At 40.0% G+C, this 25,022-nt stretch overlaps 2 protein-coding genes across 3 annotated transcripts in view; both read left to right on the top strand.

Moving 5' to 3' along the window:
* Positions 1–14,497: 14,497 nt before the first annotated feature.
* On the top strand, positions 14,498–14,825 carry LOC308265399 (uncharacterized protein; the record flags this gene model as incomplete). The annotated part of the gene is made up of 1 exon (XM_080699080.1): positions 14,498–14,825. The coding sequence occupies one exon, from the start codon at positions 14,498–14,500 to the stop codon at positions 14,594–14,596; it is 99 nt and encodes a 32-aa protein (XP_080555206.1). The 3' UTR covers positions 14,597–14,825.
* A 3,946-nt stretch (positions 14,826–18,771) lies between these two features.
* The window catches only part of ZC3H11A (zinc finger CCCH-type containing 11A), a gene marked incomplete at both ends in the record, with an annotated part of 29,682 nt that continues 23,431 nt past the window's right edge, over positions 18,772–25,022 (top strand). For both annotated transcript variants that reach the window (XM_080698589.1, XM_080698588.1), the window contains 3 exons: positions 18,772–18,825; positions 20,405–20,524; positions 23,285–23,408. In XM_080698589.1, the coding sequence (XP_080554715.1) occupies positions 18,772–18,825; positions 20,405–20,524; positions 23,285–23,408 (298 nt within the window). The remainder of the gene's footprint in view (positions 18,826–20,404; positions 20,525–23,284; positions 23,409–25,022) is intronic.

The raw sequence follows: 25,022 nt of genomic DNA, 5'->3' as shown, positions 1-25,022 counted from the left end.
CCTTGCCTAGAAGGTGCAAAGACCTAAATTCGATCCTCAGCACCAAGTGAATAGGAAGAGAGAGAGAGAGAGAGAGAGAGAGAGAGAGAGAGAAAGTCAGTGGAATATCCCATTTGGATTTTTTTTTTTGGGGGGAGCGGGTCTGGGGATGGAACCCAGGCGCATTCTACCTCCGAGCTACACCCCCTGCCCTATTTTTTAGTCTTTATTTTGAAATAGGGTTTCATTAAGTTGCGGAGGGCCTCACTAAGTAGCTGAGGCTGTCTGCAAACCCAGATCCTCCAGTATCAGCCTCCCAATGCTGGGATTACAAACGTGCACCACCATACCGGGCTATAACTATTTGGATAAAGTCTGTAGTGACTGGGTGGCTGGTGGCTGGTACCATCATTCACTAAGACAGAGACTTCAGGGAGGGATGCTGGGGACAGGTGCTGAGTTCAGTTTTTGGTGTGCTGAACTTAAAGAGCCTCTGAGTCATTCAGTTGGAGACTCCTGTAGGCAGCTAAACAGAGATCTGGGTCAGAGATAAGATTTGAGTCACTATATTTAATTAATGTAGAGTAGAAACTCTGGAAATGGATGAGACAATCTAGGGAAAAAATAGAAAGCGAGAAAAGATGAAGGCTAAGGACTAAATCCTGGGTGGCACCCACAGTTTGGGGAAGGATAGAGAAAGAGGAACTTGCCAAGGAATCAGGAAGCCAGAGAGATTGGAAGAAAATCAAGAGAAAATTTAATTCTTTAGACCAAGGGAAGGAGCCAGGTGTGGTGGTCCAGGTCTGTAATCCCAGTATGTGGGAGGATGAGACAGGCCGATTGCAGGTTTAAAGCTAGCCTGCTGTAATTTAGTGAGATCCTGTTTCAAAATAAATAATAAAAAGGACTGGAAGTGTAACTCAGAGGTAAAATACCCCTGGGTTCAATCCCCAGTACCACAAAATAATAACAATAATATAAAATAAACCAAGGGAGGGGAAGTTTAAAGAAATAAAATGGCCAATGAGGTCAAATAAACCAGGTGTGGGGGCACATACCTGTAATTCGAGTACTTGGGAGTCTGAGACAGGAGGATCACAGATTTGAGGTCAGCCTCAGCAGTGTAGTGAGACTCTCAGCAACCTACTGAGAGATTGCTTCTTCTTTCTTTCTTTCTTTCTTTCTTTTCTTTCTCCTTTTTTTTTTCTGGCACTGGAGATTGAATCCAGGTGCATTCTATCTCTGAGCTACACCTCCCATCCCTATTTTATTTTTATTTTGAAACAGAGTCTCACTAGATTGATGAGAATCTCACTACTTGCTAAGGCTGTCCTCAAACCTGTGATCCTCCTGTCTCAGCCTCCTAAAGTACTAGGATTACAAGCGTGCACCGCCACGCCCGCTCCCAGGTTGGTCATGAACTTGCCATCCTGCTTCAGCCTCCCAAGTAGCTGGCATTATAGAAGTGTTCCATCACACCTGCCTCAGAAGTAACATCTTGACAGAAACCTGTCCTACAGCCTGTGGTACCAGAAGAATGTAGATTGTGGAGGAGAGACAAAGTGTGAAATGTGCGGAGCCAGCCAGGTGTGGTGGCGCACGCTTGTAATCCCAGCATTCGGAGGCAGAGACCTGAGGATCGCGGTTTGCGGACAGCCTCAGCTACTACTTAGTGAGGCCCTCTGCAACTCAGTGAGACCCTGTTTCAAAATAAAGGATAAAAAATAGGGCTGGGGGTGTAGCTCAGAGGTAGAATGCCCCTGGGTTCCATTCCCAGTAAATGCCAAAAAAAGAAAGAAAGAAAGAAAGAAAGAAAGAAAGAAAGAAAGAAAGAAAGAAAGAAAGAGAAATGCAAGGAGCCAGAGGGGAGTCTAGCAACATGTAAAATTTACATGTGTCTTCACACATGTAAAATTTTATGTGGAAGATTCAGTTACCTTTAACAATAGTATGGCAGCACTCCTCTGCGCTAGACATCAACTTTCTCTATCTCCCATTACCCTGTCCTTCTAGGCTCCCTCTCCCCCTGTGATGTCAGTGTGAGGCATGCAATCAGTAGAATACAGAGGAGTGGTGGTCTGTCCTTTCTAAGGCTAGGTCATAAAAGGCATTTCAGCTCACAGCTTCTGTCTCGTACAAGCTCTGCTCTTACTCTCACTCTGAGAGAAGCCTGCTGCCCATGCCCTCTGGTGAGGAACTAGGGTCTCCTGTGGACCCCGAGATGAGTTGGCTTGAGAATGGATCCTCCAGCCCATATAGAGTCTTCAGATGATTGTAGACCTGGCCAACAGGTTCACTACAAACTCAAGAGAGTCTCAGACAGCATCACTCAGCTCTGCTGCTCCTGTGTTCCTGACCCACAGAAACAGTGAGATGATACGTGTTGGTTAAAACCAACTAAATTTTAGGGTAATCTGCTAAATAGGAATAGATAACTAATACAACTGTAGTGCAGGCCTGTAATCCCCACTGGGATTTAGGAGGCTGAGTCAGGAGAATCACAATTAAAGATCAGCCATAGTAACTTAGACCCTAAAATAAAAAATAAATAAATAAATAATGGTTGGAGATGTAGCTCAGTGGTATAGCTCCCCTGAGTTCTATCCCTAGTACTGCAGAATGAAAAAATAAATAATTTTTTTTTTTTTTTTTGGTGGTACTGGGGTTCCTGGAAACCCTTCTACCTCCGGGCTACACTCCCACACACCTAGTTTTTATATTTTTATTTGGAAACAGGGTCTCTTAAGCCGCCTATGCGATCCTCCTGTCTCTGCCTCCCAAGCACAGAGATTACAAGCATGTGTCACCACACCCGGCTAAAATAAAAATTTAAGCCAGGTTTGGTGGCGCACACTTATAATCCCAGCATTTAGGAGGCTGAGACAGGAGGATCACAGGTTCGTGGACAGCCTCAGCTACTTAGTATGACCCCTACTTGCAACTCAGTGAGACCCTGTTTCAAAATAAAGAATAAAAAACCGGGATAGGGATGTAGCTCAGAGGTAGAATGCCCGAGTTCCATCCCCCATACTGCAAAAAAAAAAAAAAAAAAATTTTTTTTAAATGGGCTGGGGATATGGCTCAGTGGTTGAGTGCTTCTAGGTTTGATCAAGTACTGAAAAAATTTATAATAGTATACTTAGCAAAAATGTTAGTTTTCAGCCAGGTGTGGTGATGCATACCTGTAATTCCAGTACTTGGGAGGCTGAGACAGGAGGATCACAGGTTTGCAGCCAGCCTCAGAAATTTAGTGAGACCCTGTTTCAAAAAATAAAAAAAATATAAAAGAGCTGGGAGTGTAGCTTGGAGGTAGAAGCGCTAGCACCAATATCACCACACACACACACACACACACACACACACACACACACACACACACGAGGCTAGTGGGTGAGGTAGAGCATGAATGTAATCCCAGTACTTAGGGGGCTGAGATAGGAAAATCAAAGGTTCCAGGACAGTCTCAGCAACTTAGTGAGATCCTGTTTCAAAATAAAATAGGGCTGGGTATGTAGCTCAGAGGTAGAATGCCTCTGGGTTCCATCCCCAGGACTTACCGCTCCCCCCTACACACACACACACACACACACACACACACACACACACACACACGCTATAGAAGAAACTGATTTATCCTTTTACTCTCCTTACAGCACAGATTTTTTTTTTCCAGTATGGAGGATTGAACCTAGTGATGGTCTATCACTGAGCTACATCCGAAATCTCTTTTCTTTTTCTTTTTCTTTTTTTTAGATATGGTCTTGCTAAGTTGCCCAGACTAGTCTCTAACTTGGGATCCTCCTGCCTCAGCCTTCCAAGTAGCTGTGATTGCAGGCATGTGCCACCACACTGAGCTAATAGAAACTATTGCAAAATTGGTGTCATATAAAGAAGAGATCAGTTGGGCATGCTGGTGCACACCTGTAATTTCAGTATTTGGGAGGCTGAGACAGGAGGATCACAGGTTCAAAGACCACCTCAGCAAGCAGTGAGATTCTCATAAACCTAGTGAGACCTGTTTTAAAATAAATATAAAATAGGGCTAAGGGTATAGGTCGGAGGTAGAATGCCCCTGGGTTCAATGCCTAGTGCCAATGAAAAAATTAAAGAAGTGATCAGCCTGGCCTGGAGGCACATGCTTTAATCCCTGTACTTGAGAGAGGAGGATCCTGGTTTGCGATCAGGCTCAGCAACTTGTGAGCCCTCCACACCTTAGTGAGACCCTGTTTTAAAATAAAGAATAAAATAGGGCTGGAGATGTAGCTCGGAGGTAGAATGTCCCTGGGTTCAATCCCTAGTATTACACAAGAACAAACTTTACAAAAAAAAAGTGATCAAAGAGCATGCAACCATATATATAAAAATGTACTATTGAGGATTATACTAGCAGTTTACTGGTAAAAAATAAATATGACTTTTTCCGTTTGTAATGTGGCACAATGATTTGGTACGGTGAAATTACTGGGCACTCTACCACTGAGCTGCATACTCAAACTTTTGTTACTATTATTAGTTTAGTCTTTTTTTTTTTTTTTTTTTTGGTGGTACTGGAGGTGGAACCCAGTGGCTTTTCTACCTCCAGGCTATACTCCCAGACCTATTTTACATTTTATTTAGAAACAGGGTCTCACTAAGTTGCTAAGAGCCTCACTAAGTAGCTGAGGCTGGCTTTGAACCTGTGCAGTCCTCCTGTCTCAGCCTCCCAAGCGCGGTGATCACAAGCGTGCACCACCACGCCCGGCTGCTTTAGTTATTTTGATATAGGGTCTTGCTAAGTTGCCCAGCCTGGTTTGGAACTTAACATCCTCCTGCCTCAGCCTCCTACATTACTAGGGTTACAGATGTGTGTCACCATGCTCAGCTACAACGTTTTCAAATGTGTAATTTGTTGTAATTCCTTTTCCTAGTCTAATATATATTTTATATAACATATACGATTTATATAATATATAATTTATATAAAATATATATACTTTTTTTGTATGCGGTACTGGGGATGGACCCCAGGGGCATTCTATCTCTGAGCTATAACACCAGCCCTATTTTATTCTTTTATTTTGAAACAAGGTCTCACTAAATTGCAGAGGGCCTCCCTAAATTGCTGAAGCTGGCTGTAAACCTGAAATCCTCCTATCTCAGACTTCCAAGTACTGGGATTACAAGCGTGTGCCACTATGTCTGGTTTACATTCTCTTTTGAATGTAATTTTGTCTCAATAATTTTGCATTCTTTTTCTAGAATTCTCTACAAAACCTTTGCACACCAAAACCACACTGAATATTCTAAAGGGGTTGGTCATTTATTGAAAAGGCCTACAGACTGGTTAAAATTCATTCATAATTTCAGGTGCTTTATAGGTTCCTCAGTATGAATGTATATGTATATACATACATACATACATACATACACACACACACTGGGGATTGAACCCAGGGAAATTCTACCTCTGAGCTACACCCCTAGCCCTAGTTTATTTTTTCTTTTAAACAGTCTTGCTGGGCCAGGCGTGGTGGCGCACGCTTGTAATCTCCACGCTTGGGAGGTGGAGACAGGAGGATTGCGTAGGTTTGAAGCCAGCCGAGCTGGCTTAAGAGACCCTGTTTCCAAATAAAAAAGTATACAAAATGGGTCTGGGAGTGTAGCCCGGAGGTAGAAGGGGTTCCGGGAACCCCAGTACCACCAAAATAAAACCAAAAAACAAAACAGTCTTGCTGAGTTGCTGAAATTGGCCTTGAACCTGTGATCTTCCTGTCTCAGCCTCCCAAGTACTGGGATCACAGGTGTGAGCTAGTATGCCCAGCTTCTTATTATTATTGCTTTAGTTATTTTGGTATAGGGTCTTGCTAAATTGCCCAGGCTGGTTTGGAACTTACTGTCTTCCTGCCTCAGCCACCTACATTGCTAGGATAACGGATGTGTATCACCATGCTCAGCTACAAACTTTATAAATGTGTAATTTTTTGTAATTCCTTTTCCTAGTCTAATACATATTTTTTACCCCCTGTAATATAAGAAGTCCCCCCCCCCCGAGAATCCTATGTGTATACACTGGTGGAGTATTCCCACATAGACTCTTCCCTCTGGGGGGAGCGGGGGTTCCCAACTAGTTCTGCCTTTTTCAACAGTCTCAGGTGTTTAACTTCTGTTCTCTTCAGTGTCCCTAATTCCCTATTATTTTTCTTTTCCATCTTTGGGAAGCCTAAGAGAAACCGAAACACGATTATTTCTACCAGTGAGGGACTAGAGGATCAAACTGTAGAAGTTCCTTGGCAATCAGAGCACTGTCTTTGTAAAGCAGGGATCAGAGCTAGGATTCTGATGTTGTAGCTTCTCGCTTTGAAAGAACGTAAAAGCTTGAGCCTGCAGAATCTCAGGAGAGGGTCTCGCTGTTGGTCACCAGCTGGCTGTGACTACTGCGCTAAAGGGACTGGCCGAACACAGGAGGAAATAAAAGGTGCCTGGAGTCCCCATCGTTTACCATCAGGTGTATCCTTCCTCAGTACAAAACAATCTTTTATCTAGGTTACACAAAACGTGGCCTCCTAAATCCTGCTAATCTACTAACCCAAGGCAATCTGTGGTTCTCATTGCAATAGCGTTGCAATATCAGAATTTTAAAATGTAGGAAGGGTTGGGCTGTTGACACAAACCAATAATCCCAGTATTTGAGAGGGTGAGACAGGAGAATTTCAGCTTCAGCAATGTAGAGGCCTCTCAGCAATTTATGGAGAGAAAAAAATATATATAAATGGGCTGAGGGTGTTGCTCAGAGGTAAAATTCCCTTGGGTTCAATCCCCAGTACCCAAAACAAACAAAACATGTCAAAAGGATATAAAGGATGTAACTTAGATTATTTCACAGGAATGAGATTAATGTAGACTTTATACTCCTGACATTTTCTTTTTCTTTCTTTCTTTTTTTTTTTTTTTTTTTTTTGGTGGTACTGGGGTTCCTGGAAGCCCTTCTACCTCCGGGCTACACTCCCAGACCTATTTTTTACATTTTCATTTTGGAAACAGGGTCTCCTAAACCAGCGCGCGCGGCTGGCTTCGAACCTGCGCGATCCTACTGTCTCTGCCTCCCAAGCGCGGGGATTACAAGCGTGCGCCACCACGCCCGGCTTCTTTTTCTTTTTTTCTCTTTCTTTTCTTTTCTTTTCTTTTTTTTTTATTTTTTTATTTTTTTTTTGTGGTACTGGGGGTGGAACCCAGAGGTTTCTACCTCCGGGCTATACTCCCAGACTTATTTTCTATTTTACTTGGAGACAGGGTCTCACTAAGTTGCTGAGAGCCTCACTAAGTAGCTGAGGCTGGCTTTGAACCTGTGCGATCCTCCTGTCTCAGCCTCCCAAGCCTCCCATCTCAGCCTCCTGTGCGCCACCACGCCCAGCTAAACGGCCTACTTTTTTTTTTTAAGGCAAAACCATTCCAATGGGAAATGGAAAGGCATCTGTTCACCTTTTTTCTTTGTTTTTATTTTATCTTTTTCCTTTTTTATCCCTAACTCATAAATTTAATAATGAGCTTGCACTGCTTCTGTAATACACAAATTTGTCTTAAGAAATCAAAAGAAACTCTCCCCCATCCCGAAAGCATAATTTCACTTCTTCAAATAAAAATAAACACACCTGGGCTAGGGAAGTAAGTCATAGGACCCCTGCCTAGCTGCCTAGCCTGTGCAAGGCCCTGAGTTCAATCCCAGGTACCTCCAAAAAATAAAAAATAGAAACCCTTACATAAATCCTTCCAACATCACATGGGAAAGATACCATTTATCTCTAACGTACGCTTTGGATAATTTATTCGTCACACAAACTTTGGTAAGAGTAAGCGGAACAATAAACTTTATCCAAGATAGTTTCTAGAGGCCTGGGCTTTTAGCAACGCACTCCTAGCTAAGGAAAGACCCGCACGTCAGCGCCGCCCCGCTCACGTGACCCTGTGACCCCGGAGCCATCTTAGACATGGCCTCATAGAGGAAACTACAACTCCCAGAATCCCGCGCGGCGCGGCGCGCTGGCACCCTAACCGGCCGGTCCTTAGAGCGGAGCCTGTAGCCGGGCGCCATCTTTGACGCTGGCAGCCTGGGGTTTCTGCGGGTTCTGCTTGCTGGTGCGGACGGCGGGCGGCAGCGGCTCAGAAAAGAAAGACGTGGCAGCAGACGGGAGTCGGAGAGAGTGTCCTCGGTTCGGTAAAGTTTCTGTTCTCTGGTAACTAGACCCGTTTTTTGATTCCCGGGTGGCCTGGGGCCAGGGAGTGGGGAGAGGGCGAGGGAGTCCGCTCGTCCCCCGGACTCGGCCTAGCCCGGGAAGTCAGCCCTGCGGCAGCGGCGCTCCCCGCCCTCCCCGGGCGCTCGGCCGCGGCCCCCCGGGTGGGCGCCCGCTCCCCTTCCCACCTCCCCGCCCCCACCCGCCGCGGCGCCCTCTCCCCTCGCTCCCCTCCCCCACATCCGGTGTTCGCGCCCCGGAGCCCGGTGCAGCCCGACTCCGGCCCGGGAACTGGCCCCAGGCTGCTTTCTTTGGGGGCAACATTTCTCCAGCTTAGCGAGTCCTCACTCTGCCAGGAGCTGAGTTGACCTGCTCTCATTCCTCTACAGGGTCCTCTTACTTCGCTGATCTTTTTACCCTCAAACTGCACATACAAGGCCACTGGCCTAATTCCGGCATTCTATCCCCTTCCCACCACCCCTCCTTCCGCCCCTACAACTCCCCCTCCGCCCCCAGCATTGGAGCGAAAAACTACAGGGACACTTCCGTTCTCCTTATAGGATTGGTGAAACTGTAATGAAGAACACCCCCTAAAGTCCCATAGTCGGTGCGGATTTCTATGGGGAAGGCCCAAATTGTTGACATCTTCCAAACTTTGGTTCTGGACCTTGAGAAGGAGGCTGTGGAACTAACTAGTGGTAGCAATGCTTTTTAGGGTAAATGTGTTGGGGAAAGGGGAGGGATCAATAGAAAAGGAATGGACGAATGGAAGTGGTTTAAAGTTTTTGCTGTTCATACAGAGTCCAACTTGTGAGTTACATATTAACAAGCTATAAAGTTTCTTCTAAGAACATTAACTCTTGGTAGGAAGAGTAATTCGAAAATGCAGCTCATTATCTTGTTTTAAAATATTATTCCCAAAGAATTTTTCTTAGCCACCTATATTAAAAACAAAAAAGTGTGATGCTCATAGTCCTAACTAAAAGGGCTCAACTAGTATTTACTGTTAATGACCAGTATGTGGAGTCTGATTTAGCTTTCCAGAATTGACTTTTGGGTTTGTATTGGCAGATCAGTCATAAATGATGAATGTTGAATGATGCACTATGTTTTTGTTTAAATGAAATTTCCTGAAAATAATTTCAGAATTAAGGGGAAATCGTTGTTGCTATCATGAGACATCATAAAACGTATTTTAACAACTGAAGACATTTCGAATAGATAATAGTTATTGATGAAGCAGAAAGAGCATGAACCTGAGATTTGAAAGTCCTGGCTTCTAGCTGCTGCTAATCAACTCAACTCTATGACTGTGGGAAAGTGGGCCTCATTTCTGGACTATTTGGATTCTGAACTCAGAAAATTGAAAGGGATCGTAAAGCTCTCTAAAGAGTTTGGGAATGTTCCCCACTGCTGTCACTTTTGCTACAAAAATAAACTGGCTTCTAGATCATTGGTCCACAGGGAATTTGACTCCTCATAGGAATTGGAGAAAAGGTAATGCAAGAAGAGAGAAACAGCTATATTTCTGCTTGAGTAATAAACCCACTAACAGATTCTGGTACCAGTTGTGGAGACCTAAAGAGAATGAATATATGTACTTTAAGTGTACCAGTTTCTCCAATCTCTCCTGGTAGAAGATGCAACACTTTTAGTGGTGCTGGGATTCTGGGTTGTGTTTCCATTAATTCTAATACAAATGAAGATTTGGTAGAGGAAAAGATGGTGGCAGAAGGAGTGGATAAAGAGGCAAAATTGCCTGCTAAAAAGAAAAGAAAGAAGGGTTTGCGGATCAAGGGTAAAAGGCGCCGAAAAAAGTTGATCCTTGCCAAAAAGTTTAAGGATTTGGCCTCTGGGAGGGCTGTTGCAGATGCCCCAGCTTTGTTAGCTTCCAGTGCTCCTGAGCAAGATGAAGAAAGTCTCTTTGAAAGCAATATAGAAAAACAGATCTACCTACCTAGTACCAGAGCCAAGACTTCTATTGTGTGGCACTTCTTCCATGTTGATCCCCAGTATACCTGGCGGGCTATTTGTAACCTCTGTGAAAAAAGTGTCAGCAGGGGTAAACCAGGTAGTCATCTTGGTACATCTACTCTTCAACGACATCTACAAGCAAGGCATTCACCTCACTGGACCAGGGCCAACAAGTTTGGAGTCACTAGTGGGGAGGAGGACTTTGGCTTGGATGTATCTTTATCTCCCTCTTCTCCTGGAAGCAGTGGAAGCTTTGAATATATTCCTGATTCATTAGATGATAATAGATTGAGGAAGAAGCGTGGTAAATCAGCATCTGATGCCCTAAGGGCAGAAAGAGGGAGATTTCTCATCAAAAGTAACATTGTCAAGCATGCCTTAATTCCTGGAACCAGAGCCAAGACATCTGCAGTTTGGAATTTTTTTTACACTGATCCTCAGCACATCTCAAGAGCTGTGTGTAATATATGTAAAAGAAGTGTAAGCCGGGGGAGGCCAGGTTCCCATTTAGGAACTTCAACACTTCAGCGACATTTGCAGGCCACACATCCCATCCATTGGGCTGTTGCCAACAAAGAAAATGGTGCTATTGCAGATGACCTAGATGAAACTGAGACTGAGAGCAATGAACTCTTAAATGATACTTTGCATGGAGAAAAGTCTACAGGCAGCCAAGATTTAACAGCTGAGGACCTTAGTGACTCTGATTCAGACGAGCCCCCGGTGCTAGAGGTTGAAAATAGGTCTGAGAGTCCTATTCCTGTTGTAGAGCAAGACAATCTGATACATACACAAGAGAGAGAAACAACATATTGTGAAAATCCAGCCTCAAGTCAAATAAATCAGGCAATTATTCAAATGATTGTAGAGGATATGCATCCTTACAATTACTTTTCAACACCAGCTTTTCAAAGGTTCCTGCAGATTGTGGCTCCTGACTATAGATTGCCATCAGAGACACACTTTTTCACTAAGGCTATACCTCAGTTATATGATTGTGTCAGAGAAAAAATATTCTTAACTTTAGAGAATGTTCAAAGCCAAAAGATCCATCTGACTGTTGACATATGGACACATGACCCATCCACTGACTATTTCATTGTGACTGTACATTGGGTCTCTTTGGAAACTGAATCTTCTAACAATGGTAGGATACCCAATTTTAGAAAGTGGGCAGTGCTTTGTGTTACAGGTTTGGCCAAAGACTGTTTGATAACCAACATTTTACAAGAATTAAATGACCAAGTTGGTTTGTGGCTTTCTCCCAATTTCCTTATCCCTAGCTTCATTGTTTCTGACAATTCCTCTAATGTGGTACATGCAATCAAAGAGGGTGGTTTCACCCATGTTCCATGCTTCTTGCATTGTTTAAATATAGTCATCCAAGACTTTTTCTGTGAGCACAAAAGCATTGAAAATATGTTAGTGGCTGCTAGGAAAACCTGTCATCATTTTAGTCATTCAGTCAAGGCCCGTCAGATACTGCAAGAGTTCCAAAATGATCACCAGCTACCATGGAAGAATTTGAAACAGGATGAAACAGGCCATTGGATTTCTACCTTTTATATGTTAAAATGGCTCTTGGAGCATTGCTACTCAGTTCACCATAGTCTTGGTAGAGCCAGTGGAGTTGTGCTCACCTCCCTTCAGTGGACTCTAATGACATATGTTTGTGATATTCTTAAACCATTTGAGGAGGCTACCCAGAAAGTGAGTATAAAGACAACAGGATTGAATCAGGTGCTACCCCTAATCCATCATCTACTCCTTTCCCTTCAGAAACTCAGAGATGATTTTCAAGTCAGAGGTATTACTCAGGCCCTCAGTCTGGTGGACAGTTTATCTCTGAAACTTGAAACTGACACCCTTCTAAGTGCAATGCTCAAATCCAAGCCCTGTATCTTGGCTACTTTGTTAGATCCTTCCTTTAAGAACAGTTTGGAAGATTTTTTACCTGAAGGTGCTGATTTAGAAACTTATAAACAGATTCTTGCAGAAGAAGTTTGCAGCTATATGGAATCTTCACCAGAGGCCTGCCAAATTGCAACTTCAGAAGCATCTGGTCCCTTAGTTACAGTAGGAGCTGATTCATTTACCTCATCTATTAAAGAAGGCACTTCCAATTCAGGTTCTATGGATAGCTCAGCTGTAGACAGTATTACCATTGGAGGCAAAGGTTTTATGTTCCCTTCTGCTATAGCAGTAGTGGATGAGTATTTCAAAGAGAAGTATTCAGAACTCTCAGGAGGTGATGACCCTTTGATTTACTGGCAGAAGAAGGTGAGCATATGGCCAGCTTTGACCCAAGTTGCCATTCAATATCTAAGTTGCCCTATGTGTAGTTGGCAATCTGAATGTATCTTTACTACAAATAGCCACTTTCATCCAAAGCAGATCATGAGCTTGGACTTTGAGAATATAGAACAGTTGATGTTTCTGAAAATGAACTTAAAAAATGTTAATTATGATTATTCTACATTGGTTCTGAGTTGGGATCCTGAGAATAAGGTTGTTCAAAGCAATGAAAAAGAAATGTCTTAATTTCTTTTCCTTTCTCCATTTAATGGGCAAATCTTTGCTATGTTACTGTCTCCTTATTGCTATAGTTATTATATATAGTCATACTAATTCTATAAGAAAATACTTGGACATGGTGACACACTTCTGTAGTCCTAGCTACTTGTGAGGCTGAGGCAGGAGAATAGCTCAAGCCCATGAATTCGAGACCAGCCTGGGCAACATAGCCAGATCCCATCTCAACCAATCTCCCACCCCCAAAAAGTCAAATAACCACAAAGCCAAATCTCTGGAAACCTGAAAACACAAAAGGGCTAAAAGATTCCTCAAAGGCAGTTATAATGTTGAGAAAGTGAAAGTTGACTTTTAAAGATTTCAAGGCTGTAACTCAATGTTACACTTGAAAATTTTGATGTTTATATCATTTGAGAAGATTTTTTTAAACTAAAAAAATATAGTGCAGCATTGAAGAGGCCTTAAGCTATTTCTGACTGGTATATTTAACTAGTAATTGAAATAAAAATTTTCCTCAACTTGGAAAATTTGATTACTCTGGAACAAATGATAACTTTTCTTCAAAAGTTATTTTTGAAGAAAAAAATAACCATACTAAACTAGTATTCCTTTCTCCTCTCCATTTTCTATATGCTTAAAAAACCCTGATACTTGGCAAAAAGAAAAAAATTGTTTTATATTTGGAAATTTCTAATTACCTCCTCATACTGGTCAACTCTATAATTTCAAATGACTGGGCATGATAGAATTACTCTTTTTAGGATTGGATCTATATAAAAGGGAAATATTAGAAAACAAATTAGGAAAAAGATTAATTTTAGTCTTCAAATTGGCTTTTTTTAACCTTTATAATATAAAAAACAAAAAGCAGGCATTTTGCATAATTTATGCATAAATAATAAAAAGACTACAAAATTGAAAAACAGTGATTGGGAATTGGAATACAAGCCCTATAAGCATACTTTGACAAACTCAGTATGCATTTCCCAAAGAATGCACTCTAATTTTATGTGATCTTTTTAAAAACATATTTAATGATCCTTAATTTTGTTATTAACTGATGTTGTTTTGGCTACCATATACCTTAACTAAAAATAAACCGTCAATATTTTCATGTGTTAGGAATCATTGGTGAAATGTGAATTAATCTCAGTGATCTTAAGGTCCCTTTCCACTCTGAAAGTATGTTTCTGTGATTGAGTGGAAGACCAGAAAATGATGACTTTTAGTAAAAGTCTATTAAATAAAGTTTCAGACTGAATAACTAATGTAAGATCCCAATTTTTCCTTTTTTTCATTTTAGATTTGGGGATATTCCCTGCCCAAAAAATTCCTGGAAAATTGACTAGTATTAAGTGTGAGTAAAAGGTGTCCACTTTTTAAAAATTTTGATTTTAGTTTTGTCTTGGATAGTATTTGGCAAGATTTAGCTTAGAAATTATGTAGTATTTATTATGTGAGAATCAAAATTGCTTTGTCACTGGTCTGGTTTCACAAATTTTTTAAAAAACTCATTTCTGTGTATCAAAATACTTTTTTTTGTTCTTAAATGTACCATTGTGAAATGAAATTTCAACGCTAAAAGTTTACCTTTTTACTAACTGGAGTAAGTGGATAAATTACGAAGTCTTTGAAAGCTATAGCCATCAGTAGTGAAGAATTTGGTTCTAGGCTGCATAAGCAAGCCTTTGCAGGGCCATTATTGAATGTCTTATCATTAATGCTGCTATTTGATATTTAAAAAAAAAAGAAAAAAATCTTCCTTTGGATAGAAGCTCTCTGTGTGCTGACAGTGCCAGTTCAGAATGGCTATAATGCTGCTCTGCCTTCTACAGCTTGCTGCACCACTCTGTAGTTACTCCGTTACTATACGTTTTTATCTTTTTTGGTTAAACACTCCTTGATGATGACAGACATGCACCCATGTTATATACATTGACGGATGTGTAAGGATTCCCCTTCATCTTTATTTTGTGGGCTGGGCAAGATTTAATGTAACATTAACTTCATGGTACTTTGGTATAAGAATAAGTGCACTATTTTTATAATGAACCTAAATCTAAAGACTTTTATTGTGTATTTTAAAAGGGGAAACTTACCCAGATATTTTGTTTCTACACATTTGTGTGTCTGTGCGTGTGTATATATAAGCCAATTAGTCTATATGTATATGTATATTATATACATAAACACTATATTTTTACATACAAGTATGCTTTTATTACACAGATAATAAAGATGGGGGAAGGTTTCTGTTTTTTTTTCTTAATAGGTGAAGAATCTTGAAGACCAGGAATTGGATCTTATTGAATTTTTTTTTGTTTTTTCATTTTTCTTTTTTCTTTTTAAATTATATTGTTCGACAGTGGAAGATGGAGTTTTTATTTTGTTTTTAATCTCTGAATCTCAAGTTCATCTTTAAATGAACTTTTTTTGTTTTTGTTTTTTATTTTTGAGGAGATAACTAATGCTAGCTATCTCCAGGCTGACAAAGGTTATTCGAATGGACTTAATCTTCCAGTAGTTGGAAGTTGTTTTAAAGATATTTTAAAAACACATCCTGTGTTTCAATTGTGGCTGAGAGGTTTCCTTGGCAATGTGAGGAGGAAAATTCTTTCTGCCTCATTATTATTAATTCATGGATTGAGTGTTGGTTCGACCTACAGGCGTAATAGATTGGAACTCAGTGAAGACACAGACGTTCCTGTTGAGAGCAACCAGCTAATGTAAGTGGGGGGAATGGGCCTTTTCTCATTAAAAAAGTAAACTTTTTTTTGTAATTTAGGCATAATTTTTTGGACTAGTAAGACATTAAAAGGCCATTGTCCAGACATTTTTTTTCTTGTAATTGTTAACAAGTGATTAGTTTTTGGATGAAAACATCTTTCTTTCTGTTTTTTTTTTTTAAATAATGCACATTGTAAAAAAAAAAAAAGGTAAAAATTATATAGCCAAGAAGAAATCCTTCAGTATTTCTATTTCCTAAGATCTGAAGAAACACTGTTAGTAGTTTATTATTATAACATAGTTCCTTGTCCATAGACATATAGCTCTTGCCTCATTATTTTTAATGACTATGTAGTGTTCTGTTGTAAAAGTATGCCTTTAATGTATCACTCCTTGATAGACATTTGAGTTTTGTCATCAAACAAAAATAGCCCCGTATCCAATAACAGTCTTATGCACACATTTATGTAAAAAACCTTAGGACCAATTATTAGATGCAAACTTATAGCATTATTATATATTATTTTCAAAAGGTTGTGACAGTTTACTGAACAATTACAACTAATGAGATCTTCTTGATTTGCAAAAGCTTTCAGTATATCCTTTTTAGTAAAGATACTAATCTTTGGTCATATTGTTGATAGATCTTTTGCTATATAAATATTTTTCATTTTAATCAGTCTTATGGTTCTGGTTTTTAACTTTGTTAACATAGGAATGGTTTTTACATGGAGCTTTTTAAAATGCCATGATTTATCCAGGTGCAGTGCTATACAAGTGTAATACCAGCACTTGGGAGGCTGAGATGGGATGGGAGGGTTTCAGGTTTCAGGCCAGCCTCACCAATTTAGTGGAATGTTACTTGAAAAAATACAAAGGGCTGGGTGTATAGCTTAGCGATAGAATGCCCCTGGATCCAGTCAGTGTCCCTTACACAAACATGCACACAAAATGGCATGATTTTGGGGGGGATGGGCAGGGTACTGAACATGGAACCCAGGGCCATTCTCCCTCCAAGCTATTCCACAAGTTTACCAAGTACTGGGATTATAGGCCTGTGTCACCACTCTTGGTGGTTTATTTTAATCTTTATAAAAGGTATAAGGTCTGTGTCTAGATTTTTTCTTTTTTTCTTTTTTTTTTTTTTTTTGGCATGTGGATATTCAGTTGCTCCGGTACCATTTATTGAATTTCTTTGCTCCTTTACCTGTGTGTGTGTGTGTGTGTGTGTGTGTGTGTGTGTGTGTGTGTGTGTGTGTGTGTGTGTGTTTTAGAGGGGATTGAACCCGGGAGCATTCTACTTTTGAGCTATACCTCCTATTTGATTTTTTATTTGGAAACGGGCTCGCCAAGTTGCCCCTCCCTGAGTTACTGAGTCAGGCTTTGAATCTGCAGTCCTCCTGTTTCAGCCTCCCAAGTATTATGGTTACAGGTGTACACGATTATGCCTGGCTCCAGCAATCATTTTTCTATCTTTGCAATCTGTATTCATGTCGTAGGACTGCCATAGCACAAAGTGCCACAAACTGGCTTAGAACAAAAGAAATTTATCATCTTAATAGTTCTGGAGGATATAGTAACTGATTAGGTGATAGCAAAGCCATGGTCCCTCTGAAACCTGTAGGGGAATGACCTTGTTTAGCTTCTGGTGCTTGTTTGCAGTCCTTGATTATTAATGCGTCACTCCATATTCATGAACATCTTCTCCCAGTGTGTCTTCTCATTATCTTCCTTCTCTGCATGTCTGTCTCTTAGTCCAAGCTGGTAGCATTTTGCTGAGGTAATTAATTTTATTCAGTTTTATCCACAGTCACACACCTAATCTCTTCAAAAGCCATTGCACAGCCACATCCTTGGGGTGGGCTGGGAATTTTCCAAGTCTTCAACTTCCATCCCTTTTTGCTTCATAGTTCTTTCCTTGATGTATTTCTTTCCTTTTGTGTGTTAATATAAACTATAAGGAGAAATCATGCTCTTCCTTCCACACACTGCTTAGACATCTCAGGTAAATATTCATGTTCTTTGCTTATAGATTTTACCTTCCACCCAAGAACTCTCAATAAGTTCTCTGTCATTTTGTAGCAAGAATCATCTTTCAGGTTTTCAATAACTTACTTCTCATTTGTAGTTGAAATTTCATAAGAAGGACCTTTAACATAGCTGCATCCACATTGTTAGGTCCTTTTTTTTTTTTAAAGCAATGGAATAACAAACTCTTAATCTCCAATTTTTTTAAATTTAGATTTTTGGGTGATGTTTGCTTATTAGAAACAAGATAGTGCTGAACTTGCTTGTGCATTATTTTGTGTATATGTTGAATATTTTTACTTTAGGATTCATTTTAGAAATGGAATTGTCTTTTAGACAAAGAATATATAAATTTTAAAGATTTAAGTACATGGTTAGATGCAAACACTCACTTCTAACTTAGCTTGTTAGCTTCAGGGTTTTTCACCATGGCATATTATTATTGGATTAGAAATTATTAGTGGGAGATAAGATTGAATTTGGTTTGATTTTTTTGAATGGTAGGTCAGTGTTTTCATAAAACCCAATTTTCCGGTGTGTGAGTGTGTGAAAGAACCTTCTGCATTCTGGTATGTGCTCTAATTTGACTTTTATAGAAGTATTCTTGGACTCTAGTGTAAGGATCAGGGTATGGCAGAGACTAGGGAATAGAGTATTGGTTGTTTTGTTGAATCACCATTTCATGGGGATTAGTCTTACAGATTTCCTTTACTCCTTGTTTTATAATTGATGTGTGCAGCTCTTTAGCCAACTTTAATATTAAGCTAATTTCATAGGGAATTGTTTCATCAGTTATTCTAATTAAATATGATTCTCCATCTAGTTACACTTGTATACATTTGAAATAACATGCGTGTATATGAAAATATTTGAACTTTCTTACTTGGATTTAAAAAAACCTAATTTATCAGAAATGTAGATTTGCCAAGTGTCTTGTGTAAAGTAATCTAGGTTCAGTTAATCTAAAATGTTGACCATGTGTTTGGTTAGCAATGCTTATTTAAATTTTATGCTAAAATTTTTTTAAAACAAAAAAAAGTTTATGTTGAAGCAATAAAGAAATGTATCGGCAAGTTTGTGTAAATAACTAAAATTTGGCTTTAACAGTGATCACATTAGGGTGTTTTAGAGGTGGAAGTTGGAATAATTTGCCTGAAATGTTTTAATTCATTTTCTGTTTAGGATTACATTTTAAAGACGATTTCTGTGATTGAGTTGTCATTTGGAAGATTAAGAGCATTTCAAGAGGACGGAACTGGTCCTCACCTTGAGGAAGCGGTGGCTTACTTCAAGAAGCCACTCTTGGTTTAAGAATTTACCCAGCATGTCTAATCAAGGAGAAGACTGCTACTTCTTTTTCTATTCTACATGTACCAAAGTAAGAATTGGCATCTCTAAATCAATTCTGTCTAGTTTCTTTAGTAAAATTGAATAAAATTCCCCCTACATTCAAAATTGTTTCCATATTTTGTTTTGCTCAACTGTTTATCTACTGACAGTTTTTTAGTAACGGATAATATATTTAGGAGAATGCATTCTCATTTTTTCTCTCTTTTTTTTTTTTTTTTTTTTTTGGTGGAACTGGGGGTTGAACCCATGGGCATTCTACCTCCAAGCTACACCCCTAGCCCCCTTTTTTTTTTTTTTTTGGTGGGTCTAGGGATGGAACCCAGGGGCATTTGACCTCCAAGCTACGCCCCCTGCCCTAGTTTTTATTCTTTATTTTGAAACAGGGCCTAAGTAGCTGAGGCTGTCTACGAACTGCGATCCTTTGGTTTCAGCCTCCTGAATGCTGGGATTACAAGCGGCTGCCACCACTCCTGGCTCCCCAGCCCTATTTTTTATTCTTTATCTTATTCTAAATTGCAGAGGGCCTAAGTAGTTGAGGCTGGCCATGAACTTGTGATTCTCCTGTCTCAGCCTTCCAAGTACTGGGATTACAAGTGTGCACCACTATGCCTGGCTTCTCTTCATTTATAACTAATTTCCCATGTTTTTTTAAAAAAGTGAAATGGTTCGTAGTACATGGTCATAGTCAGTATTCTTTTATCTCTATTCACAGTGCCGTTAGATTTGGGGCACTTTGATCTAATGGCTTGCTAACTTTGATTTTATATATTTTATATTAAATGAGTAGGTAGATTGTATTATAAACATATAGAAACTATTATGGATTGAATTTGACCCTTTCTCCCAGATATTTTGCTGCTAAGAATATAAAGCTGTCTTCTAAATATGCTTTTGTAGCCTTTTGGTTTTATCTTTGTCAAAATGTTCTGTTTTTCTGCTTGATTTTTCTGCAGTTCTATTTAAGTGTTTATTTTGCTATTTCTTTACAATTCTATATATTCGTATATTGCAGTATCTTTTTCTTAAGTTATCTTGATGCTGTGTTTTAAAATGATACGTTTTAGGGCTAAGGTTGGTTCAGAGTGCTTGATTAGCATGCATGAGGCACTGGGTTTGATCTCTAGCACCAAAAAGTAAAAGATAAAATGAAAGTTTTGAGCAGAACTCTGATAATTTTATCTGTCTTACATAGTACTCTGCTCAATAGTGTTTTGTTTCAGATGAAAATGTAGAAAAGCATAATCATATTGGTTATACACTAATTACACAGTAAGTATACTTAAGTTATTAAATGAGGATTAATAAAAGTCAGAACACATGAAACCGTTTTGAAGATGAACTAAGAATTTTTAGAAAGTACCTCACAGTCCTCTTTGTCTTTTTCAGCCCCATCTTTCATTATGTCACTCATGTTGTCAGATTGGCTAGAAGGTGCTCTCAGAAAATGAGTGATGGGAAACAATGAGCTGGTGGTGGTTGTCCTGCCTCAGTTGTTCCCACCTTGCCTTTCTCTACTGAACTGGCTAGGGAATTCCTGTTGTGAACATTGTACCTCAAATGTAGTTCAGAGCCATAGCTGTTTTTTTGTGTGCCCTTTTTGTTAACAGGGTGACAGCTGCCCATTTCGTCACTGTGAAGCTGCTCTAGGAAATGAAACTGTTTGCACATTATGGCAAGAAGGGCGTTGTTTTCGACAGGTGTGCAGGTTTCGACACATGGAGATTGATGTAAGTTTCCAGTTTGCCTTACTGTAATAAGTAGTCTAGGATCATTGTAGGCCAGTAAAGAAATATATGGACAAAAATGACATTTGGTGTATTTGTTTTAATGATCCAGTGAAATTATTTACTTTCAGTACTGGGGATGGAGTCCAGGAATGCACTCATCCTGAGTGTATGCGCATGCACGTGTGTGTGTGTGTGTCCGTGTGTGTGTGTGTCCGTGTGTGTGTGTGTGTGTGTGTGTGTGTGTGTGTGTGTGTGTGTGTTACTAGGGGTGGAACCCAGAGGCCTTCTACCTCTGGGCTGTACCTGCAGCCCTGTTTATTTTTTATTTGAAAACAGGGTCTTGTTAAGTTATTAAGAGCCTCATTGAGTTGCTGAGGCTTACTTCAAACCTGTGATCCTTGAATCTCAGCCTCCCAAGTACTGGGATTACAAGCATGTACCACCATGCCCAGTTCCCTTTTTATTTGTTTGTTTTGTTTGTTTGTTTTGAAACAAGGTCTAGATTGTTGAGGGTCTTGCTGAATTGCTGAGGCTGGCATAAAATCTGCAATCCTCCTATTGCAGCCTTTCACCTACTAGCATATGCCACCATGCCTGGTTTATGTATTTTTAAAATTTGAACTGTTTATTAAAATATATATAGAAAAGTTTACAAATAATAAAATTACAACTTGAAGAATTTTCACAGAGTAAGTACATTTATTTGGACATACCCATTTTAAGCAATGGAGCATTAGCCACACATGATGCATGCCTGTAATCGCAATACTTGGGAGGCTGAGACAGGAGGAATCCAGGTTCAAGGCCAGTCTTAGCAACTTAACAAGACCCTCAGCAACTTAGTGAAAATCTGTTTCAAAAATAAAAAGTAAAGTAGGGTTAGGGATGTGGCTTGAGAAGGTAGACTGCCCCTGGGTTCAATCCCTAGTACCAAGGAAAGGAAATAAAGCCTGAACATTCTTATATTCTCTCTTCATTGTCTCTAGCTTCGTGTCCAAAACTAAACACTGTTCTCATTCCTAACACAGAGATGTTTTGACTATTTTGATCATTACATAAATGGGATTTTATAGGGTTTTCTCCCTCCCCCCATGTTTATCTTCTTATTACTGGTTGGTATTCTATTGTATGAATATCCTACAGTGTATCCATCATTCTTTTTTTTTTTTTTTTTTTTTTGGTGGTACTGGGGGTAGAGCCCATAGGCTTTCTACCTCTGGGCTATACTCCAAGACCTATTTTATATTTATATTTTATTTGGAAACAGGGTCTTACTAAGTTGCTGAGAGCCTCACTAAGTAGCTGAGGCTGGCTTCGAACCTGTGCGATCCTCTTGTCTCAGCCTCCCAAGTGCGGGGATTACAAGCATGTGCCACCACGCCCTGCTTACAGTGTATCCATTTTGGTTTTGGTGGGCCTGTGGGTTGTTTGCAAATTTTTGAAGTAGTTAAAGGTAGAATTGTTTTTGAACATTCTCCCCACCCTTGTGGGAGGGATTAAACCCATGATGTTTCTCAGGCTCGGCAAATAGCTTTGAATAATCTTTTTCTTTTCTTTGGAGGGATAGGGATTGTGCTCAGGGACATTCTGTCTCCGAACTACACCCCAGCCCTTTTATTTTTTAAGCAAGTTTTGTATTTTGCTGTGGTCTTGCTAAGTTGTTGAGGCTAGCCTCAAACCTGTGATCTTCCTGTTCCAGGCTTCCCTCTGTACTGGGATTACAGGCATGTGCCACCACACCTGGCTTTCCTTTTTATTTTGAAACAAGGTCTCACTTAAGTTGCTGGGACTGGCCTTAAACCTGTGATCCTTCTTGTCTTTGCCTCCCAAGTATTGAAATTACATGTCTGTGCCACTGTGCTGGGCTAAACTTTTTTATATGCTTTTGAAGAATGTACTGCTCTCCAAAAGATACGTATCTTTTTTTTTTTTTTTCCTTTCTTCTTTCTGACAAAGATCCTATGATGTGCGAGTTTATTCTAGATATTCAGGTGCTTTGGGGTTTTGTTTTCTCTTTTTGCGGTACTAGGAATCAAACTGAGAACTTTGTGCATGCTTAAACAGGTACTGTGCCACAGAGCCCACAGGTCTACTTTTCTTAAGAAACAAATTAGATAGCTATTATCATATTCATTTTATATCTACTAAAGGTGAGGCTGAGAGGCATTAAATTTTCCAAGGCCACATGGCCTATACTTAGCATAATAATGATGTAAACTTTGTTACCTTTAATTCTATACTCAGCTACTGCATCATCTTGCTCTAAATTAAATGTAGAAGGCCGGGCGTGATGGCGCACACTTGTTGGGGAGGTGGAGGCAGGAGGATCACGTTTCTTGGACAGCCTTAGCTACTTAACGAGGCACTTCGCAAACCAATGAGACTCTGTTTCAAAAAATAATAAAGACTAAAAATAGGATAGGGGGTGTATCTCTGAGGTACGATGCCCCTGGATTCCATCCCCAGTACTGCAGTAATAATAATAATAATAATAATAATAATAATAATAATAATAATAATAAAATGTAGACAGGTTTAAGGATGAAGACAAAGAGAAAACCACAACAGATCAACTCCTCTTTGCATCTTGCCATCATGCCTAAAGCATATCATGTTCATCAGCCTTTCTCCCTGTTGATAAAAACCATCTCATAGCCCTCCCTCTGATTTTGGAATCTAGTATAGAAAACCACTTTCTGAATTAATACAGGTCTCACTTCATGTTTTGTTTTAAAACAATGTTGTTGTTTTTTTTAACAGAAAAAACGCAGTGAAATTCCTTGTTATTGGGAAAATCAGCCAATGGGATGTCAAAAACTAAACTGCGCTTTTCATCACAACAGAGGACGCTATGTCGACGGCCTTTTTCTACCTCCAAGCAAGAGTGAGATCAATTTCTAATTTTAAAAGAATAGTTAATACTAACTGAATACCTACTATGCATACTATACAAAGTACTTTATATACCTTGTCTTTTTTCAGTGAGGGAGCAGTATTATTTCTACCTTACAGATGAGTTCTCTAAACCTTATGAAGGTTAAATTATAGCTGAATGTGGTGGCGTGCATGGTTGTTACACAGTACCTGGTAGGCTGAGCCGGGAGGATCACCCAGCATCAACTACTTAGTGAAGCTCTCCGCCAACTTAGGCCCTGTTTCAAAAAATAAAGAAGAAAAAATAGGATTGAGGTTATAAATCATTGTTAGAATGTCCCTGGGTTCAATCCCTAGTACCACACAAAAAGGTTAAATTATTTGTGCAGTCGTGGAACCTAATGATTCTTGGCATGCCAGATTGGATTCCTATAGTTTGGTGCATTTACCATTCACCATTCTCTTAGACACATCGAAGTTTCTTCCCTTCCCTTTTTTTTGTGTGTGTGTGTGTGTGTGTGTGTGTGTGTGTGTGTGTGTGTGTGTGTTTGTGTTACTAGGGATTGAACCCAGGGCCATTCTACTCTGAGCTACACCAGCCTTATGTTTTATTCCTTTTTTTTGGGGGGGGGGTGGTACTGGGGGTGGAACCCAGAGGCTTTCTACCTTCAGGTTATACTCCCAGACCTATTTTATATTTTATTTGGAAACAGGGTCTCACTAAGTAGCTGAGGCTGGCTTCGAACCTGTGCGATCCTCCTGTCTCAGCCTCCCAAGCACAGGGATTACAAGCATGCACCACCACACCTGGCTTATTCCTTTTTTTTTTTAAACGGGGTCTCACTAAGTTGTGGAGGACCTTGCTAAGTAGCTGAGGCTGGCCTTGAACCTGTGATCCTCCCAGGTGTGGCACATCTGGTCCTGTGCCTGTTTTGTTTAAGGAGGGCAGGTATTAGAATACACCCTTGTCCATTTATTTACATATTCTTTTTATTTGGAAACAAGATCTCACACTAACTTGATGACAGCTTCACTAAGTTTCTGAAGATGGCTTTGAACCTACTCTACTCTCTGCCTCCAACCTACTGGCATTATAAGTGTGTACCACAGCCAGCTCTTATTTTTTATTTTGAAACAGGTCTCACTAATTGCTAAGCCAGCCTTGAACCTGTTATCCTTCTGTCTCTCAAATAATGAGATTATAGATGTGTGCCTGCACGTGGCTTTTTTTGTTTTGTTTTGTTTTCCTTTCTCTCTTTTTTAATAGGTCTAGGGACCAAATCCAGGGTCATACTACCACTGAGCTACATTCCCAACTTTATTTTTTTGAAACAGGGTCTCACTAAGGGTCCCAGGCTGGCATCAAACTTGCAGACCTCCTCTTGCCTCAGCTTCCCTAATCATTAGGATTCCAGGCATTCACCAATATGCCAAGCATTATCTTCTATCTAATAATCATAGAATTGGCTTGGTATGGTGGCTCTACTTGTAATTCCAGAACTTAGGCTGATTACAGCCAGGAGGATCACAGGTTTGAAGCCAGCCTCAGCAACTTAGTAAGGCCCTTTACAACTTAGTGAGACCCTGTTTCCAAATAAGATATAAAATTGGGCTGGGGATATAA

This window comes from Muscardinus avellanarius (genome assembly GCF_963383645.1).
Source record: "Muscardinus avellanarius genome assembly, chromosome: 7".
NCBI lineage: Eukaryota > Metazoa > Chordata > Mammalia > Rodentia > Gliridae > Muscardinus > Muscardinus avellanarius.
The sequence above is the reverse complement of the archived record's forward strand: the minus strand, read 5'-3'. Positions and strand labels throughout refer to the sequence as shown.